Source organism: Centrocercus urophasianus, unplaced genomic scaffold (assembly GCF_019232065.1).
Source record: "Centrocercus urophasianus isolate 14NV4802_14NV808 unplaced genomic scaffold, USGS_Curo_1.0 seq_10, whole genome shotgun sequence".
Classification (NCBI taxonomy): domain Eukaryota; kingdom Metazoa; phylum Chordata; class Aves; order Galliformes; family Phasianidae; genus Centrocercus; species Centrocercus urophasianus.
In genome coordinates, this window is record NW_024884142.1 from 83,458,345 (window position 1) to 83,480,316 (window position 21,972).

Sequence of the window (21,972 nt, forward strand, 5' to 3'; positions counted from 1 at the left end):
CCCCACCTTTTTGCAGGGAGTCGGAGGGGGAAAACAATGCAAGGAGGGGAGGTACCAACCTGCCTTCTCACCTCTTTGACCTCAGAAGCAATACAAACAACTAAATGCTTTTCCAACTCATATGTCAGGAAGAGAATTGCTAACTATACTTGGTGTCATTAAAATTGACATTTGCATACTACTATATTTATTATGTACGTAGTATGCATGGAACTCCCTACACTAACTAAGGCAGCTATCTACCTATTGTGTTTGGTGTATTTCCAGTTTCTAATAACCACCAACACAAGGTATCATGGTATGATCAATGCATAAGACAGAAAGAATAAGGAACAATCCTGTTTGAATGGTGAATAAGAACACTTCTTGCTTTGATCAAACATAATGGGCAGTCATTGAAAAATAACACACAACAGCACAATGCTTCTTTTAGCAGAGAATTTGAGAGATTTTGCTGAGATTAAGAAAAAAAAAAAAGCAGATTAAAAAATACAGAAAACGGAGATTTAAAAACTTTACTCAAAATATGAACTTCACAGTCAGTGTTAGAATCCATCATGATTCAAAAGTAATAGTATTATTGTCTACAATGTTTTAAGTTGTCTGCACTCCGCAATATTCTGTGCTCAAGTTTAAAGTAAAAGAATCACACACCCTTTTCTTTCTGCTCTTCCTCTATTTCCTCTTTTTCACCTCTTTTTTCACACCCTCCCTCTCTCCCCCTGCCCCAATTTCAGGCAGCTATTGTAAGGAGCAGAAATGACAACGTACTGCCCTGGTGAGTGCTCAGTTGAAAAGTGACTTGTGTAAGGAACCCCACATAGTTTCTCTCAGGAAAATAATTGAGAGAATAGCTTTCCCATTGCTATATTCATAGGAAAATAATACGACAGCACCATGGCATGGGATTGTTAGCAGCACAGCAAAGCAAACCTGCTGAGAGAGTGTGAAGGTGAAAAACTTCCAAGGAATTCCCAATCACCATGTTTTTATGTAGGCAGACTGTATGCCTTCTTTAGCTAATCGCTCACATCCTTAATTTGTTCTCTGCCCTCCTTCCTCATAGTTTGTTAAACTAACTCACTGTTACTAAATATTTAATTAGATGGTAAACTCTTTGGTACCATAAATCCACATCATCAAGTTACAGTGATGCTCCCATTTGAGTTTTATACACTACAATTAAAAGAAGAAAAAAAAGGATCATAGAGGAGATGCCAAGATGGCATTACCAGGTTTGCTTCACTGGATATCATTAATGGTCCTTGCCCTTCCACCATTTTCTGACTGCAATCAACACTTACATATAACTTTCAGTACACTATATTCGTTTCCTGTTTCTATAAAATAACACTCACTTAATTACATCGACTCCTTAAGAATCATCATTCATGTACAATCTCCTCCGGGAAGGTTTAATACTAGCGCTGCACCTTTTAACCAGATGTCCTGTAAACCTCATGCTGTACTCAACACTCCCACAAAAACAGGTCATCACAAATGACACTGCTTGCATATTAGGGCAACTCAATCAACCCCAAGGTAACAATGTGCATATGTATCTAGCTAAAGAGCCTAGGAATGAATAGAGTTGTACATGTGGAAGTAAGCCATTAATTGAAGAAAAGAATATATTTTCCAAAGCAGTAGCAAATTTTGCTGGACAATAACCATTAATGAAGACTGTTCCAGAATTAGAATTACAAAAACTTTGTGAACCCACTAGAACAAGAAATAGAGGAAGAGAACACATAGTCACAACTGATTATTTTCAGGAAGAAAACCATAAGTTGTTATTCTGATCTCTAAGCAGCAAAGATTTTGACATAATGGTATATAATGTCTTCTAGCTGACCAGTAATGCTGATGTACTGTAGAAGCTATTTGCTCAGCAATAAATATTGCTTGTTTTCTAAATTACTCATACAGGATAAATTCTTATTTCAGTTGAGGTTTTAAATGCAACAGAAAAGTTCAGAGCACTGTGCAAAAACAGATATCATGCAAGAGCACCAAAAATAAGACTGTTATATGTTGGTGTGTATAATATTCAAGAAGAAATACTTTTCAGCACACATGTATGACAAGGATCTTTATCGCTCCAGTTTGCAATGATTTCAAAGAAGTAATGTAGCAACTACATGCACAATGAAAAGCCACAGTCTCAGTTTTGGAAAACTATCGCTTTTCCAAAATACTCAGATGTTTTGAACTATGTTTTAATAGCAAAGATTTAAAAGCCTTTTTTTTTTTCCCAATGTTCACTAACAATATATCTTGGTTATACTCTTATTACTCCTTATTACTGTAAGAAAAAGCTTTCTACCATTTATCAGCCCAAACTCTTCTAATTATTTGAGCCTAAACTCATTCCTCATATACTAGCTTTCATCTTGCTCCACTCACAAGTTGACATTAGCTTCTACTCCTGACCATTTTGTTTATCTTCTCCTTTATTTCTTGCACAAATTTTTATTCTTAATCTTATCCTCTGCAATATATACTCTTTTTTGTTAAACGCACATTATTTTTCTTCTGCAAAAGCTGAACTACAAGTGTTCCAGTCTTTCATTTCTAAAGCCAGTTCCCCCAAGATATCTACTAGATGTACACAGGTTGCTCTGAAAGTAATATCACCTATTCATTTCCATGGAAACTACAAAAGATACAAAGAACACATTAAGACTATTTGATAGATTTCAGCTACAAACCACCATTTCTCAACATAGCCACCACCATCAGCTATGCGTTTTTGCCAACAACAAACAAGAGCCCAAGAGCCCACATACCACACCCCTAAAAATCACTATGGCCATCTAGAACATGAATTGTCTTTCATACTGCTGTCACCACTGCTGAAACACATCACCCACTGCCTCACTGTTAGGTTTCCATAACATGCAGTAAGCATCAGTGAACGTCAGTGGGTGCTAATTTTCTACATGGGAGAATTCAGTGACACACCTTTGCTTCATATGAGCTTCCATGTCAGACATTCTTTCCGAGTGTCTATCTGCTGCCACCTGTCACACGGCAACAAAATATAATGGAATATTGGTGGGAAGATTTAATGTCTGCTGTCATACCACCTGCTGTCTCTGATGCTGGACCAACATAAGAAAAAGGGAAGGCTCTACTTTGAGTTTGTTCTCATACTCCAATTAGGACACATTAGCTTGAACTACTGAAGAGGCTCAGCTGAAGAAAACTCAACTCGTATGAAGTGCCATAGACCACACTGCTTAGAAAAAGTGGTAGCAAAGCATCAGACAAGTATATTTAAACTTATTTTTCAATCCTCCACCTCCAATTAATCTACCTATGTGAGTACAGTCATCACAGTGGGAGATGCTTCAGGCCTTTTATAATCTTTGTGACCCTCCTCTGGACTCCTTCTAGGAGATCTCTGTCTTTTTTGAACTAGGGAGCCCAGAACTGGAAACAGTATTCTAAATATGGCCAGAGGCATACATATGGCCAGGGCAGAGTAAAGGGGAGGATCACCTCCCTGCTGGCCATGCTCTTTTTAATGCACACCATTGGTCTTCATGGCCACAAGGGCAGACTGCTAGCTCATGGCCAACTTACTGCCCTCAACACTCAGACCCAGCAAATGAGAAAAAGGGAAAAAATATATTTTTTAATATGTTACCACTATATTAACTTCAATTTTATGTTCTCAACTGGAAAATAAATTTGTGCTAGACAAGTATAATCCAAATCTGAATATCATATACATGTTGCTATAAAATTGGAACAAATTTGGATTCTTATCATTATGACCAAGAAACTACTGGCTCTAACAGAAGTACACCTTGTACACCCAAGTAATTTCAGTCTTGCTGCAGTAAGAAAACCAAAATTCAGATTCACCTTAGATTTGGTTCTCAGTTGATAGTACCAGGTTAAGAAAAGTGCCTGATTGCCACTTTTACAGCCCTCTGAAAAAAACACATCTGAATGTGCAGCTGTAGTAACAGAATCTAGTGAGATGTTAAGTTCTATAAGAATATATGTTAAGTAATATAGCAACTGTTACTAACTGTTTTTCTATAAATCAATAGTGTAGTCTTATCTGAAATAGCATATATTACAGAATGCAGAAATAAAGGCTGTCTGGAAAATGGCAGTGAGAAAGCACAAGCATACAAATACTCTCTTAGGGAGGCAGACTTAAAAAAACAAAAAAACTGAGAAAAGGAAACTTAAATACCACACAGGCATATAAATGCTACATAGAAAAGTAATTGGGTTCCTGTGTTCCCATGAATTCCATTTGAACAATATAGAAAAAAAAAAAAAAAAAAAAAAAAAGAAGACATCCAATACATTCAGGAAGTGCAATTTTCAGAAAAAACTCACTACACCAACAATCACAGAACAACTCCTGTTGACAGGAAGATTCAGCTTCATCTTAATAAAACAAATTCTGGAGAAGAAACAGCAAATATCGGCATTATCCTTTTAAGACATTCTTATAAGCACTGCTGTAATTTCCAAACATGGGGAACAGAGCCGTGGAAAGATTTCTATACTTCTCTCTCTGCATCTGAAACTGCTTGTAACTCCACAACACTTTTTTGGTGTTGTTTGTTGTTTTCTTGCCTAAGCTAATGAAAAAAGGGAAGGGAAGAAGAAAACTAATGTAAAAAAAAATAATAATAAAAATAAAACAACCAATTTATTTTTACTAAAAAAAAATCTACTTGTAGATTTTTATTTATTGAAATTGAATATGTATACTAAATCTCAAATACAATTTTCATCTGAAAATTATTGTTTTAGTCAACTAAATATTAACCTTCCCAAAACGTCCATTAAGAAATTTGGGACAGCAGACTCAGACCAGACACTAAAATCTAATTAAGAAAAATATGACAATACCAGGTTAAAATGGTATCATGTAAAGATCTAGATTATAGGTTCATAGATAATAACATCAGTTTAGCAAAATATGCATTTTAAACCTCCATTATGGGTAACTTGTTCCTTCACTTTTTGAAGTACCAATGCAAGATGATTAGAAAATACCTCTCCCCATCCAGACAAGGCATCCATGGGATTTAAGCGTTTCAACAGAAGAAATACTAACACCTACTAACACCAGAACAACTCTGTATATATGAATTATGGTGGGGTTTTTTTTGCTTGTTTGTTGGTTTTAATTACTGTAGTACTGGAACAGGGATAGTGGGAGAACTCAGCTTCTGAGTACCACTTCTATTCAGGACAATTTACAGCAAGTTAGATCTGTTGCAAGACTACAAAAGCTTTTGCTGCTTGCAGAATTATCAGCACTGTAAAATACACTGTACTCCTACCTGCTCTCCTCTCCTCTGTTCTTACCATAAAAAATCAGCCCCAGCTTCTGAGTACTCACAGGGGCAACATGTAATTGGGGAAAATTATTTGGATTTGTTTTTACTTTTTTTTTTTTTTTTAGGTTCACTTCTTTTATATAGATTTTCATTGCACACATCCAAAAGGGGGGGAAAAACCCCTAAAAAGCCCAAAGTTGTTTCTTTTTTTAGCTTGACATGTTGCACTACCCAGTCATGTTGGGTATAGTGTCAGCAATGCCATCAGATAACATAACTGCCAAAATCTGATGTGATCCATTAAACTGGGATTATCAGAATAAATCACTTTTGCAGGTAAACAGATCATAGGTGGAGCAGTCAGCTACTCTGTATTATGGCATATCTATAGGATGTGCAGATTAAGACATAACATTCAGAGGCTTGTTCTCGTTTGTGAAGTGCTTTTCAACCATAACTCAAGAGTAAGGAGTCACCAAACAGTTATAATGGCATAAACCATCATCAGGGAAAAATACAAATCGATCAGTGCCAGTGATATAAAAGAAAGAGCATGCATTTGTCCCCACTCTCATAAATTCAGTGGTTGTTGTAGGCTTTCTTTCTGTCCCACACGTAGTTTATTAATAACAGCCACTATCATAAATAATAATAACGCAGAGTAGTTTATTTCAAGATGAATGCACTTATTATCTATTGGACCTCTCCCTTATTTCTTACATATTGTCTGTATTCCTCCTGTGAATGGTAGGGGAAAAGTCTGTTTAATTTACTGTTTGAAGTTTATGCCCTTTAATTGGCTAAGAAAGTTGTCTATGTATGCTTCCTGAAATATCTGCATATCTTAACTGACATTTTAAGCTTGTACAAAGGAGGTATAGAATTTACATTCAACTGTATGTTATAAATAAGTAATAAGAACAGATTAGAGTTATGCATTTACTCCTAATAGTGAGAGAGAGATGCATAATTCACAACTGGCAAGCCCTTCAGAGACTTTTGTTTTTCACCCCAACCCTCTCCCCCTCCAAACTTGTGCGTGTAGTACATTATATAATTTCCAATCCTACTGCTTCACAAAGGTAGTTGTTTGTTTTTCGTGTTCCAAGTCTGTTTACATTTTATAAGCACTACCACCTCTTTCACTTGCAAAAAAACCCAACAGTTACTGTAACTTAGTACTCTTTGTTATAAACGTATCTGCTGTATATTACTATAATATGTCAGTGTCATCTTTCCCAGTTCTTCCATACAGCCAAGGGCATGATTGTAAGAGTCAGATGTGAAATGGAAGCGATTTCAGAAGTAAACTGAAATTAACTTCCAGAGTAAACTGAAGTCCTCAATTCACAAAGAGAACACAGAACTTTCCAGCTAGACTATTATTACACTTTGTAGTTACCATGAGTACTATTCTTTCTTTTTGATCTTCTCAAAGAACATCTCAAGACATCATTCATGCCCAATCACGTCCTCAATTTCTCAGCTTAAGCATACGTACCAATGTCTATTCTGACCATAATTTATAGATGCCACACAAAGACCACAGAATTTATAAGAACTAGCTGCTTCCACTACAGCAATTCTACCTCTAAAAAGTCTCTGTTACCTGGTGATAAAGTATAGGAGCAAGGAATTACTTTAGTCTAGCTGTGTCCAAGCATTTTGGTTCTCTGGCTGCAACCCTACCGTATAAAACAAAGTACCTCCTAAAGAGACCTTACTAGGGACAGACTCTGGTAAAAGAAGCCTTCTTGCAATGTCTCTAACCATCTGCAATTAAATATACTGAGTTTCCCAGGTGTTTTTTTATTCTTTTTTTCCCCCTCTGTCCAAACATTTTAAAATATGTTCTAGCTTTAACTGCCATCTTATTCTGACTCTTCCATCTCTGCCATGCAACTTCGTTTTTGTAGTTAGGCTAAGATGTTTGCCTCACTTTTTCTGGTAACAGTCATTCCTATTTTTTAATTTTATATTTATTTTATTTTTCAATTTCTTCATTGTTCCTCACTCTTTTTTTTGACAAACATTCTATGTACTTTGCCTGCTAACTTAGGAGAAAAACGTCATTATGCGTGCATTTTAATTTCCATTGCAATTTAATAGCTTGCAATTAATTTCCTACAATGGTATTAAATCCTTACAGCCATTATCTCAACAGCTCAAAACATGGCATTTGAAAAGAAAATAACTTTCACTTTTAAGAAAAGCAACAGGCACCAAAATTATCTAGACATGTAGGAGATCATTCATATCCTTGAATTGATGAAAAAGCTACAATTTCAGCTCAAGAGAATGTTCTTGTAAATTGGATTAAATTATTATTCCTTCATCAGAAAACAGGCAACAATACTCAAATTAAGCATAAACAAACTCCAAGAAGTCAGTATGAAATTTCACTTTCAGAAGGAAGCTATTGACATTCTATAGCAACGTGGGCTACTTTCAAGTGATAATTTCCTTAAGTTATTACATTTCTCCTAGAACAGATTGGAGAAGATTTCACCACTTATGTATCCTTTCTATGAACTCCCTCAGTCTAGCCAATCATCCTGGACAGACAAGCAATTCCATAATACGGACCTGGAATCTTCCAATAAGTCCTATTCTTTAGTCATTTCCAAATACCATTTCCATTGAATAAATCTACCAACAGAGGGGATGCAAATCTAATCATCCACTGTTTTAACAAGAAGGCATTCAACTGTTGGCAGAATTTCCACACATGCAGACAAACTTCCAAATAAGGGACTTCCATTTTATCATTTTTACAGAACAATTTATTATCATGTATTAGTTTGAACCACAGAAATATATAGTATATAACTCACGATATCACAATGAAATCTTGATATTGAGATCTTGCATGTCTTTTCTATTAGTAATACATATATTTAACACATGCTGTGTCTTAGCTGCCTCTGCTATCTATTCAGTACTGGTTCCAAACACTCAGAATTATACTGACTAGAAAATTTTTAAAATCAAAATATTAAAAAAAAATCCTCCAATATATTTCTGTAAAATTCTATAAATTCATGCATCCCCTTTGATGGAAACCAGAAATGCTCACAGAAAGAACACAGAAACTTAATTAAGTTTGATCACAAATCAATCACAAATTGATTAAATCACAAATTAAAGCTAGAAAATGCTAACAATGTATTTCCAAATACCAAATACAGACAGTATATTATGTATTATCATCAGTATGATAATAATTTATTTTTTGAGCAATCTCTCCTTAACAAAATGATTGAACAGAACTATTTTTAAATTAGAAATGCTTATTTTCATGTAGCCATAACTACCCCTAGGAATGCAACAAACAAGCAAACAAACAAAAAAATATACTGCAAATTGGACATAAATGTGCATCTGTAATATAGGATCTTGGTGTACATAACCTTCACTTGTTACTCTACTCAATTAAAAACAACAAGAAAAGAAAGAGAAAATAAGAGAAAATTCCCAGCAGCTTTTCAAGTCTAACTAAAACCTATGTAAAATACTTCAATCATTCATTCAAATAGATTGTCATAAAAATACAATATTTCATGAAAGACTAGTGGAAAGATGATGGAGTTCAGTACTGACTAAAAGGCTATTAAGCTTTATGTAAACAATTTAGGTGATCAGTGTAGAAACCTCAGTTAGATTTCTAACAGTGACTGAACAGGAGAGGAAGTATTCTAGATTGCCTTTCATGGGATGATTTACACCTTAAATATTCTTCTAATTTAGGAGGACAGGAGCACAGACTTTGTAGGAAAAAAAAAACAACAACAAAAACAACAGGAATCCACCTGCAAACATTCAAACCATCAACTTCTATTTAAGTCAGACTTATGTCCAACTCCTTTGTGGCTTTGTAACACACGCACTTCCATCATTCACATACAAAAGACAACTTGTGAAGCATGAAAAATACCCAGGAAGGTCTGAACCTACAATAACAGAAGACAACATTAATCAGTGAAGCAACTTTGAACCATCAGTTGTACAGAAGACGCTCTCGGATTAATTAAAAGAACAAATCCGAAACATGTGCAAATCAAAAAGATTTATTTCTCATAAAATTTTCTAGCTATAGCTTTCTGGTTTTTCAATAGCCAACTTGGTAAAATTATCTAAGTAATGGATAATTACTGACTACCCTCATGAGCATGCACTTTCTAGAACCAAGGAAAAGAGGAACCCCTTGCTGGGGATCCTCCAAAAGCATTACTGCAGTGCTACCTGCCTAGACTTTGTCATCATTTCTTAATGTCCCACCAGTGCTACTGAAAAGTTGGGACATAATGGATATAGAGAGAAGAATCTGTGTCTCGGGAATGCTAAAGAACAAAGCACATTCTGTTCAGACAGAATAATTATTGCAGCTGATAAACTAACAGAGTCTGCAGTAGCTGCATGAAAGAAGGTATTTATCTGAAATACACAATTCCATTGCAGTTCAGGACCACATGGTTCTAAATAAGTGAGGAAAAATGCAAGTAGGTTTTCCATGGCATCAAGAAAATCACAGAGAAAAGCTTCATAATATCAAAATGCCCCAATCTTTCCATACCTATCAAATTAAAGGTGAGTTACATGCATATGAATGGATATCAAGAGAGAAGAGTACACTTGGCCTTAGTCCATCTCCGCAAGAGGTATTAGATCTTTATTTACATGAGGTGAGCATTAGCTAAAATTAAGCATAAACCGTTTAACAAAGGTGTGAGAAAGATTCTGGCAAAAAAATTTAGGACAGTAGAAATATTTTCTTCATCTATAATCATACGGTTTTAAATTGGACATAAAACCTCGTACAGATTCTGATGCTTTTCTAAGGTTCTTAACAAAATTGCGATTGAATGAAATCTTCACCTAAACTTAATCTGTCCATGTTTCCATTTTATCAGCAAAACTGAAAACAGAATTCTTCACTACCCTTTAATTAGCTTCAGACAAACCACAATTACCACACATGCATCAGAAAATAAGATACCACAAGAAGTGTTTCAAGCTATGAGCACAACCTGGCCACGAATGTATAATCAAGTTCTTAGAAATCTAAGATCTCTCAGTGTCTAATTGGAAATCATAGTCACTGTACGACAACTGCTCAGAAAAAGAAATCATACTACATTATAGAGCCACACATTACCCACTGAATAAGTGGAATGCAGAGAAATAAATTACACCTTTCAGAAAACCCAAGGAAAGATGAATGATATGCATAATACTGGGCCAGTTAGCCCAAGAAAGAATCACACAGGCGGTATTAGAACAAAATAAAAGTGGTGAAACACGTATTTGCTGCTGACTGCAGAAGTGAAGTCTTGGAGAAGACCTGCAAATCAACATGGCAATGCAGAATACATCCAAGATGACAATATGTGTTATAGTATAGTATAGAATAGTAAACTCTTGCACTTGCTAAAAAAAAACAACAACAACAAATATACTTAATTTTTAAAAATTGTACTCAACAAACACTTGATTTAAATCTGCCCTTCTCCATATATATATATCTGTGTCTTCTGATAAGATCTTTAATTCTGTTGATCACGCACCTACAAATGGGAAGAAAAGGATCTAGAAACTAACATACGTCTAATTCTGACAATTAACTTTGAATCATAGAATCATAGAATTGCACAGGCTGTAAAAGACCTATAAGATCATCCGATCCAACCATCCACCAATAGTTCTCACTAAAACATGTCCCTCAACACAACGTCCAAACATTCCTTGAACACCTCCAGGTTCGGTGACTCCACCACCTCCCTGGGCAGCCTATTATAGTGCCTGACCATTCTTTCAGAGAAGTAGTATTTCCTAATGTCCAGCCTGAATCTTCCCTGGCACAGCCTGAATCCATTCCTGCTAGTCCTATAACTAGTTACAAGAGAAGAGGACGATCCCCAGCTCACTATAACCTCCCTTCAGGTAGTTACAGAGAGCAATGAGGTCTCCCTGAGCTTCCTCTTCTCCAGACTGAACATTCCCAGCTCCCTCAGCCGCTCCCAGCTCTGCTCAGCTGTGCTCCAGACTCCTCACCAGCACTGTTGCCCTTCTTTGAACCCGCTCCAGAGCCTCAACATCTTTCTTTCAGCAAGGGGCCCAAAACTGGTGAGGTGTGGCCTCACCAGTGCTGAGTACAGGGGGACAATCACTTCCCTGTTCCTGCTGGCAACGCTGTTTCTGATGCAAACCAAGCTGCCATTGGCCTTCTTGGCCACCTGGGCACACTGCTGGCTCGTGTTCAGCTGAGCATCAATCAATACCCCCAGGTCCATTTGTTCTACACAGTCTTCTGTCAGCAATAGAATTGCTCAGGTTGGAGAAGATCTTAAAGATCATCAAGTCCAACCACAACTTAACTACACTACCCTGACTAACAGCCCTCCGCTAAATCATGTCCCTTGAGCACCACATCTGAATGGCTTTAAACACATCCAGGGGTGACTCAACCAGTCCCCTGGGAAGCCTATTCCAGTGTTTAACAACCCTTTCTGTAAAGAAGTTTTTTCCTGATATCCAACCAAAACTTACCCTGGTGCAACTTAAGGCCATTTCCCCTTGTCCTGCCACTTGTCACCAGTGAGAAGAGACCAGCCCTGCTCTTGCTGTAAGTGCCTTTCAGATATTTGAAGAGAGCAATAAAGTCTCCCCTCAGCCTCCTTTTCCCCACACTTAACAGCCCCAGTTCCTTCAGTCACTTTACCACTCTTTCAAGCAAAACTCACAAAAGTACATGCAATAAACAAACAAAATGTGCCTATAACAGAAATAGGAAACAAATGATAAAGACTCACTGTTTTGAAATTCAGGCTTTGTTTCTAAACTATTTCTTAAGAATGCATATTGGCTCTGGGATGTTCTAAAAATCCTTTTTTTACTGGCTACAGCATCTGGAAAATCTGGAAAATAATCTGAGGTACCAGTCGTTCTCATTTTATAATTTGTGTTGTATTTTAATTTTTAGAAAGTGGTACTTGAGCAACCTGAGAGCTCAGTAATTCCAGCAGGGTTAGCGTGAGTTTTCTCCTGGCTTGCTGTTGCCCAAATCTGATCAAAGGACAAGGACTCCAGAAGCTTGTCCAGCTGTGGCTTTATAATGACACCATTAGGTTTTGCTCTATAATCAAGGTCCCTAAAAGTCTGTGTAGCTTCGGGCTTAATATCTGCGACAAGGTTAACTGAAATCTGCAGCAAGGATAACTACTTTAGCAGATTGTATCAGCAGGAAATATTTAAACACTATTTAAAAGGATTTTAAATAAGCAGATTTTATTTAACACTGCACTAATGCATTGCAATAGACAATGATACAACAGAGCTGCTACAAATAAACATAATGCTTTTACCCTTACCCCAACACCCCTCTTCTAAATTCCCCAGATCAGTATTATTAAGTCCAATGAGCGCACCAGATCCGTCTGTCTAAAGCTGAAATATAAGGATGCCAGACAGCCCATTTGCCCTTTGGTTTTGTGCCTGCTGAATCTGCATTCTGGGTCTGCAGAATTAATTATGATAGTACTGGTCCGGTCACTGGCAATGTCAGTGTTGCCAGTTCAGGTGTATCAAATGTACTTTCTTATACACCTAAAACTTCTAGAGGAAAGCAGCTTCATCTGTAAGACCAACGTGCTCTACTCTGTAATACTAGCTTCACCAATATGTTAACTGAAAGCACACTTTGGCCAGAATAAATCTCGCAGGAGGCATTTTTTTTGTTTGCCATTCTGTAAAACATCATACTTTCTGCCTGCCTTACCACCTGCGTATCATGTAAAGCAATGGGCCAGGAACTGTAGCAAGAACATGCAAATAAGAGGCACCATGTCATATCTCACTGGGTTACATGCAAGACATTTCAGATAACGCATTCTAGCTGTGAAGAGATGAATACTTTCATTACCCACAGTAGTGTTAAATAAATCGAAATTGTGAAATTCCAAGTTAGAATATACATAAATCCGGCACCAATGTTGTACTGGATAGCACAGTGCTCTTTCCAAAAACTGAGAATTGCTTCACTTGCTATTTATACATATTTCAGTGCAACCTAGAAGATGGGAATAAGCTCATGCTGGAGGACTACAGAATTTTTCTGTTGTTTGTCCTTTAAGGCAAAAGCTGCCTCTTTCACCTTTGAGCAGCAACTAAAACAAATGAATAAAAATCCTTAGGGTTGGAAATTGCTGTTTTTAAATATTTCTGTACCTCAGAACTATTTGAAAAGTATCTGTGAGAACAGTATCTTGGCCTAAGTATTATCTTTTGCATTATTATTGCTCCTCGCTCCTATACCTTACATACAATACCATGCATTCTCTCTTACTCAAACTGCTTTACTTTACAATTAATAAAATGTAAATGATACCAATTTTGCTTATATTATCATAGACTTTCACTTAAAACAAGCAATAATCATATGGAAAAAAGGGACCAAAGAATGATAATTTTTCACAAAAATACAGTAAGTGTGCATTTACTATACCATATTTACTACAATTACTAAAGACTTAGAGTAACACAAAAAAATACAGGCACTAATTGGGGATTCTCTCATTTTTCATGTTCAGACTTGCTAAGTCTTCTTTTATCAGATGTCAAACATCTGCCTCTTCCTTTCTATACTGGTTTTGTACGATCAGCATCTCCACATTCAGGAGAAGTAACAATTTGAATAAGCTAAAGTTTAATTTGTCGTCTCAGACTCATTTGTAAAGTCTTAATTTTCCCACTATTTCCAAGGTGTCATTAATATTTTGCCCAGAAATCCACTACAAATTAGTCTGTCATAGTCATCAAAATGCTTTCTAAACTCTTGGGGATGCAGTGTAAGGAATCTCTATATTGCTTTAACTTAGCTGAAGATCTACCTTTGAAACACAGAAATACTAAAAACATTCCTTTCAGGTTGGCAGAGAAAAATTAGTTTCATACAGCTGTGTGTTAATAAGAATATCTTCTCTTTAAAGATTCATGATGAGAACCATTAGAATCTACTAGGGAAATTATATGAACACAATTTGTTAACATTGTCAAAAATCCAGTACTGCAGAAAATGCAGAAATGTACATCCTCAATTCCAAGCTCCATGCAAAGACAAATTCATCCTTTTATTTTGTTGTTTCATTTTATAAAGGTATCTACAAAGTCGTTTTTACTCATAAATCAGTTAAATAATGTAAACTTTATCCTACTCTAGCAAACGTGCAACATTTAAGAGTAGAGGAATATTTTGACAGTAATATTTTTTCTGAAGTTTTTCAGCAATTCAATTTCCACCAACCCGAAATCGATGCTTGAGTCATATTTTGTCATTGCTATTTCTGCTTATTACTAAAGCTTTCTGCATTTAGATGTTATTGGCTCCACCATACAATCCACTGCCATCTCTAACTTTTCAGTATAAAACTCTCCCTGTTTTTTCTTTTATCTAAGAAGGAAGGAGTTTTTTGAGATCAACTGAAAAAAAAAAAAAAAGAATACAGAATACTTTGCATGAATATTAAAAAGCATTATGTTAAGAAACCCCCACAGCTCAAAGCAGAAAATTCAGTTTTGTTTGTAAGTGTGTGAATGGATCAGAGAAACATATTTTCTTCTCCACAGGGGAGGAAAAAACAACAACAACAACAACACTCAGTGTTTCCTAAAATCAAAAGTTTTTGAAAGATCTAAATGATGCTCCATCTCCTTAAAGCTGCTAGGTCATCTCCATGAATAGACGGGTATGTACGACTGGAGAGCAGATGCTTGCTGTGATTCTCTTTCAGACAAAAGAGCTGAAAGTATGAAAACAGAAGCCTGGATTCACACAGCCTAAATTCCACCTGGAGATCTATGGAGGCTTCTACGGGCAAGAGACTGGCAAGAGACTTTAGGCCTTCACTGCAATTCAGGATATGAAAGCAGCACCCAGACTGCATGAGAAAGTGGTATGCAATCAGGATGCTGCTTTCATATCCCGAATTGCAGGGAAAGCCTAAAGTCTACTACATAAGGCAAAAGCAGAAAAAATGAAGACAACTAGTTAATAAAGGAGATCAGGGGCTACCTTCATTTCAGTACTTTATTACTAACAACACAGAAACTGAACTTGTCAATATAGGGAAAATACTTAAAGGCATTAATGGATGATGGATGCCTAATGGATGCCCCTGTTCAACATGGTGAAGTGTACATTTGCCATATGTGCTTTTAAAAGGCTTCCTTTTTAATTACAGCTCAATCCCTAGAGAAAAGAAACACTTGAATTTCCATGAAAATCAATGAGTATTTCAAGCCCTCAACAACTGTCATGACCAGAAACTCAGCTAACAATATATTTGCAATCACAGTGTTGAAAACACATATCCCTTCTCAAGTTATGGATTAACCAGGATGGGCCTAAAGCAATTACACTTTCATAGGTTAAAGTGAAAGTCAGTGAAATTTCAATTTTTAGGCAGAACTGATCTCTCCCAAAAAGAGATCCAAATAAATAAAACTTATCAATTCATACAGCACTTCAAAAAACAGTGAGAGAATTTATGACTTTCTGGATTGACAAGTGGTCAGGAACTCATTTGTGTAGTTATTAAATTAGAAAAATCATTTTGTTGAATGAATGGGAAACAGATGTCAGAGAGAATGAACTTTGTCTCTCAGTTTAGGGTCAGTAACATTATGCTGTAAGTCATGAACATCACTAGCACAAATGCTGAAAGATAAAAGGTTGGAAAACACCATGTATGACAGTGGAAAGTCAAAAACCCCATTTTTTTTGTTTTAAATTACAACCATTAGAGAAATAAGAAAAAAAAATTCATACCTATTTTATACCTCTTTTACCACTAGCCTGTAATAAAGAAAATCTTGGGCTCTAACAGGAAGTGGTTCAACTTAAAAATACTTACAGATCTAAGCAAGATTTTAAACAGACCTGATTCAGAGTGACTGAGATTTCTAGTGACCCAAATCCCTGTATGCTAGCTCAGATCACTTCTTCCCCCTCAGGCAGAGTGAGAAACTGGCAGCTAAATAAAATGGATCCAAAGCAAACAGTCTGATCTCTATGCCATGTCTGTAACAGGGGGCAAGAGTGGCTCCTGTGCAGTACTGCGCAAGGCAACATGACCTGATTTCTTAGCTTTTTTTTTTTTTTAATTTAAGAAAAGTAAAACAGTGAAGCTCTGTAAGCACTGAGATACCGCAAAACTGGGTGAGGAGCTGGAATACAGATGGAAAGAATTTGTATCCTACTGAACACTGGTATACTGGGGGAAAAGCTGGGATTTCAGCTCAGAGCGACTTGCACTTCCTGGAGAAGCTGGAGATGATGGCTGTAAAAAGGCTGCTGCAATAATTAAAGTTATAAAATGCACAATAGGGTCAAAAACATCAAGACCACTATAGAAAAATATAAATCATTTCTGAACACAAGCAACAAAAGCTGCTCTAAGAAGTTTATGAACAAGATCACTTTTCCTTAAATTAGTTCAGCTGAATATAACCTGATATAGCTAAAAAATCTCCATGTGATCTTCCAAGACTTAGACATAAGACATCAGAAATCAGAAATTTAATTCACCCTTTCCAAATTTTTGAAGGACGAATAGAAAAGTTACATGACTGTAATCTCTACCAACAAGCGTTGATGTTAGTACTGGGCCAGAACACAATCAGAACTGAGCTAAAAACCAACTGAATAAAACATATTATGGTGACCACTCCTCCCCAGACATTTTTCATTCATTTCCAATTTACAACCAGTTAGGGATTAACACACCAGTAAAAATACCTGGGATGAAATTCAAAATTCTTAAGAACAGCATTATGGGATGGCAATAGGAGATTAATGGAGATCGTGAGAAAAAGATAAATGGCACTACAAGAATACCAGAAAACTGGGGAGAATAGGGGGGAAATTAATTGAACCTATACTTTTGATAAATATTTATTTTTTTGCAGAAGAAAAATGTGTACTAGTTTGAGCTGTCATTATGCTAACCTATATCCTATTTTTCATATTATTAGTAATACATAATGTGGTAGTTTATATTCAAAAATAAAACCAGAATGTATATACCTCATGTATTTATCCAGAAATACTCTAAGGTTACTATGGTTACGAAAAATCCATTACCTTTGAATACAGAATGAAAAAGTTTGACTTAAAGTGTGCACTATTTATTACAGCGATCATCAACAGCCTTCAGGACGTTCTCTAACTGGATTCATTTTTCAGTGTCAGAACTGACCCACCACACCAGCAGCTTATGGTCTGTGCAAGGCAAAGAAATTTGAACTATATGAATTTTTAAATATGTTTTATACTAACTCAAGATGCAGAAATGGCTTTGAACTTTAAGGCCTCACATTCAAAAGAAAGTAGGATCTTGATACTTTATTTTTTTTTCCCCTGAGTTGTCCAATAGGAAATGTTTTTGCTTTGCTAGTACCTATTACTATATAACATTCTGATGGCTCCAGCATTTACATTTTGCTATGGTACTTCCAGTTCTGTTGGTGTGCATATGGTATAAACAATATCTGAACAAATAATTTGGATACATAATAAAATTATAACTATTTTAAAATAGGTAAGCAGATTAACATGCTGCTTCATTATACTGCAAAATAGCTTCCAGAGAGCTGATATAACTACTGTAAATGGATTATTTAGTTAAGGCTTTTAACAAGGAAGTTTGGGCAGTTCAGAACAACAGCATAATGGTTTTCTAATTAAGAAAATTGAAGGAAGACAGTGGGAAAAAAAAATTAAACCTGTAGTATGCATCTTGTCTCCACTGGCTTACAGTTTACTTGTTTTGAGAGCTGAATGCTATGAAACTAAAAAGTTATAAAGCTGCCAAAAAGACAACATAGATCCTGCAAAAGAGGATAACAGAACAGGATTTAGATACTTCATGGCATTATTAATCTTTGTTAAGTCACCGTGGAGTTCTATGAAAGATTCTCTAACAAATTAAACCCTCCGGGCTTTAAGTACTAACAGCTCATTTTATTTTTCTATTTCATCTGAAATGCTTTAATTTCAACAGGTAATACTCTTTCAGAGTGTTTGGTCACTTCCAACCAGAAATAGCAGTGCTGCTGTTCACAAAAGACCTCCAGGAAGGATGAACAAGTGTCTAACTACCAGAGTCCATATACGAGCAGAGGAAATGCGTATTTTCAGCCAAAGAAGAAAACATCTTGAGGCTTAACAACATACAAAAAAACATTCCCCTTGTCACTACTATCATGGTAGCAGACAGTTAACCTCATAATTCAGTCCAAATGTTTTAAATATCCTAACCTAGTTTCTGGCTTCCTCCACCCTCATCAGGAATGACACCAGTAGACTCCCTAAACAAGGTAAACTCAGGGATGGCATACAACTAGTTCGCAATTTGAACTTTGTCTTATCAAACATGCAAATCAGCACAGCTGAATCTAAGTAATGAATTATAGAATCCAAAAGCAAGACTAAAACAGTCACTAATGCAAAATAGTAAGGGATCTGCTATACAATTATTCAAAGAAACGATAAGATACCCATCTCATATGCTACTTACCTTTTACAACACATCTGGTCCCATTTCCAAAATAAATTGGTACTCCATTCATATATAAAGTATATTGTGTAATAATACCATTTGGTGTTTTTGGAGGACTCCAGCCCATCAGCAAGGATGTGGGAAAGGTTGTCGCTGTGGGTAACTGCACATCTTCAGGGGCTGGTGAAAAAAGTACATTTATATTAATGATATAATACTGCACACTGTATCATATACCTTATCTTACTGTGGGGGGCAAGAAAAACCGAGAAAGAGAAAGGAGTCTTCGCCCTGCTCCTAAGATTTCAAAAAGATAATTCAGAAAACAAATATAAAATTGCTTCAGGTCTAATGTATAACAGTATTTTTAGCTTTCTACAAATTGGAAATTATTTCAATGAACAATGGCAACCAGAAAGGTTTTTTTCATGAAGTGAACACTTCTGGTGAGATTTCATGCTTGCAAAGTATGAACATTTTGAGAATGTTCCTATAATCTGTGAGGTGTCCTAGTGAACACAAAGTTCTATGAAAGATGAAGATACACTCTTTACTTTTTAGAAAAGTAATCTTGCTTCTGTATCTATCCAGGTAAATAACACTGAGTGCGTGGAAGGGCATATAATTTTAGGGCAGCCTTTTTTTTGATACAAATGATTTTCTCTTCATGCTTGTTATTCATATCCAAAAAGTGGTCCATTTTTCCAATCACAAATGCAGATGTACTATTTTTGTGCAGTACTCCTTCTTTCATGCTTTTCATAATTCAATACACTTAATAATGTTTGTTTAGCACAGATTTTACGTATGTAACATACTGGAAGTTGGCAATGGATAATAATTAAAAGTTGAGTTCTCTCGCCATTTCAGTGAGTTATGTTTTAGAAGCACAAGCAATCCCACTGAATATCGCAAGAGGAACAGAATTTGGGCCTCAGCCTGGAAGGAATATCTTGTAAATTACAAGCTCTGTGCTAGCAATTTAAAACAATAACTAGAAGTGGCTGGCAATGTGAAAACATTATAAAGAAATGAATGTTTCAATAGGGAAACAGGGATAGCTGGAGGGTGTGATATGGTGTCTGTCTTCTGTATCATCAATTTATTGTTACTAAGAGCATGCAACAAGAGTGTCCATAAATAGAAACTCCGCACATTGACTTTTTGTTCAATTCTTCTGAGGGATGAAGCACATGTTCCCCATGGCTTTATTTGATCTCTGGGGAAAAAAAAAAAAAAATCTATTCTTGCCTAAACCTTCCTAATATGACAGCACATCTGAAAACACTGAATGTTTTCTGAAACACAGAATTCCTTCTTTACCAAGAATGCTCACTAAGCTGAGACAACAAGACAGACAGACTTCTTAAATTACTTTATTATTCTAGAAAGAAATGTTCAATGCTGTATTTCATGTTAATGTCACACGGTACATTAATTGTTTGGCTATCAGAGGCTACGCATTTTCATGGCTAATACCAGCTGACAAACTCAGGCCGTTTATGTAGAACTTCCAAGAGGTGATGCTGTGTTTTGATCGTAATGTTGCTGCTGGCAGTTTTCAGCACGTTCACATCAAAAGCGTGTTCCAGACATATTAGACAGGAATCCTCAGAACCGTCCTCATCAGGACAGCACCATCCACAAATACCTGCTCTAGCAGTAGTACAGCAATCTAGCAATCTTCTGATAATTATGATTGAATTCACACAACTTCATTTTAAAATTTTATTTGATTTATTGGTATCTTGTTATTATCTTGTTTCTAGGAGAAAATAAAACTAAGAGCCTTTTTAAAAATACATCACTGTTACAGTTAGTAGATAGGAATGTGGGAGAGAGGAAATTTTGAAAACTACTCCACTTTATGGAATATGAAACTTTTCCTATAGATTTAAGTCCAAGCCTTTATTATTCTACTGGTGCAAAGTTGGAGTTACTGACTTTAACTGGATTAACATGGCTTCAGAATGATGGAACCAGGAGAAGGATGAGAGTTGGACTTAATGTTTAATTGAGAATTGAGCTCTTTTGGGAACATTTGCTCCTGTAATTGATGTGTATTATTACCAGGCTAGTCTCTAAAGCCAGAACCATAGCATTATTTTCTCTTTCTTCCTGCTCTAGTTCTTAGCGTAAGCTTAAAAAATCATTCATTTACACTCACAACCTTTAAGTTGGAGCCCAACAACATGTAAAGGAGTTTAGAAAAGGGAAAATCTGAACAGCGATTAATAAATAACTCAATTGGCATTTAGAGATTTCATCATACTAAAATAATTGTTGCATATTGCTGGTGTTTAGCAGTTAAAAGAAACCATGGAAATCAACCGTTTGATTCTCAATTTCATACTGTGCCATACAATCAATTCTTTTTAGTCAGACTGTCTCTAGATTTACTTCTGAGCCATAGTAAAATGAGGAAGCTTTCATTAATCTTTCAGATGCTTCATATTAATGACAAGGCTCTTGCATGAACAATGTAACAGCAATTAAAAAGCCCATTAATCTGCATTACAGCTATTAAAGATGCATGTCATTAAAGGGTATGGAGTTTGATTCATTTTCGCACCCCCCCAAAAAATGGAGCAATTATGGTCTGGCAATGCACTTTGTCATCAAATTAGGTTGGGGTTTTCCAGCAAATGGCTTTGCAGCATTTAGCTCTTCTCCTGTTTTATTATTCATGACTGAAATGTGGAAGTCAAGACCTTTGAAATTACTTTACCTTCTTGTGGAGTGGAGATGTTCAATGCATGCAAGCTCTCAGTACAGCCAGCCAAAGTGCAAGCGGTTAGGGTTACAGCATAGTTTGTGAAGGGACGCAAGCCTGTCAATACACCTACAACAGAAGAAAGCAAGGTGTTATGCAGGTACAGTGTACAGACTGATTACATACTTACACAGAGGTGGAAAAGAAAAAAGGTTTTAAGGTTTCGTTCATATCATGCCACAACAAAATCTGTAAACCAAATTAAAAGCGACGTTTTATTGCATTCTTAATATTTATCACACAGCTAAGTTCCGTTACTTATTTTCACCATAACACAAGCCACATCAAGATTGAGTTGCATATTTTATTCTAGCCACGACAACAAATT

General features: G+C 36.0%; 1 protein-coding gene across 1 annotated transcript in view; it reads right to left on the bottom strand.

Annotated features, from left to right (window-relative positions):
- The window catches only part of USH2A (usherin), a 371,535-nt gene that overhangs the window by 190,607 nt on the left and 158,956 nt on the right, over positions 1-21,972 (bottom strand). Inside the window, exons 30-31 of the mRNA XM_042813358.1 lie at positions 21,600-21,713; positions 18,890-19,051 (exon numbers count right to left, since the gene is read on the bottom strand). Of these exons, the coding sequence (XP_042669292.1) occupies positions 18,890-19,051; positions 21,600-21,713 (276 nt within the window). The remainder of the gene's footprint in view (positions 1-18,889; positions 19,052-21,599; positions 21,714-21,972) is intronic.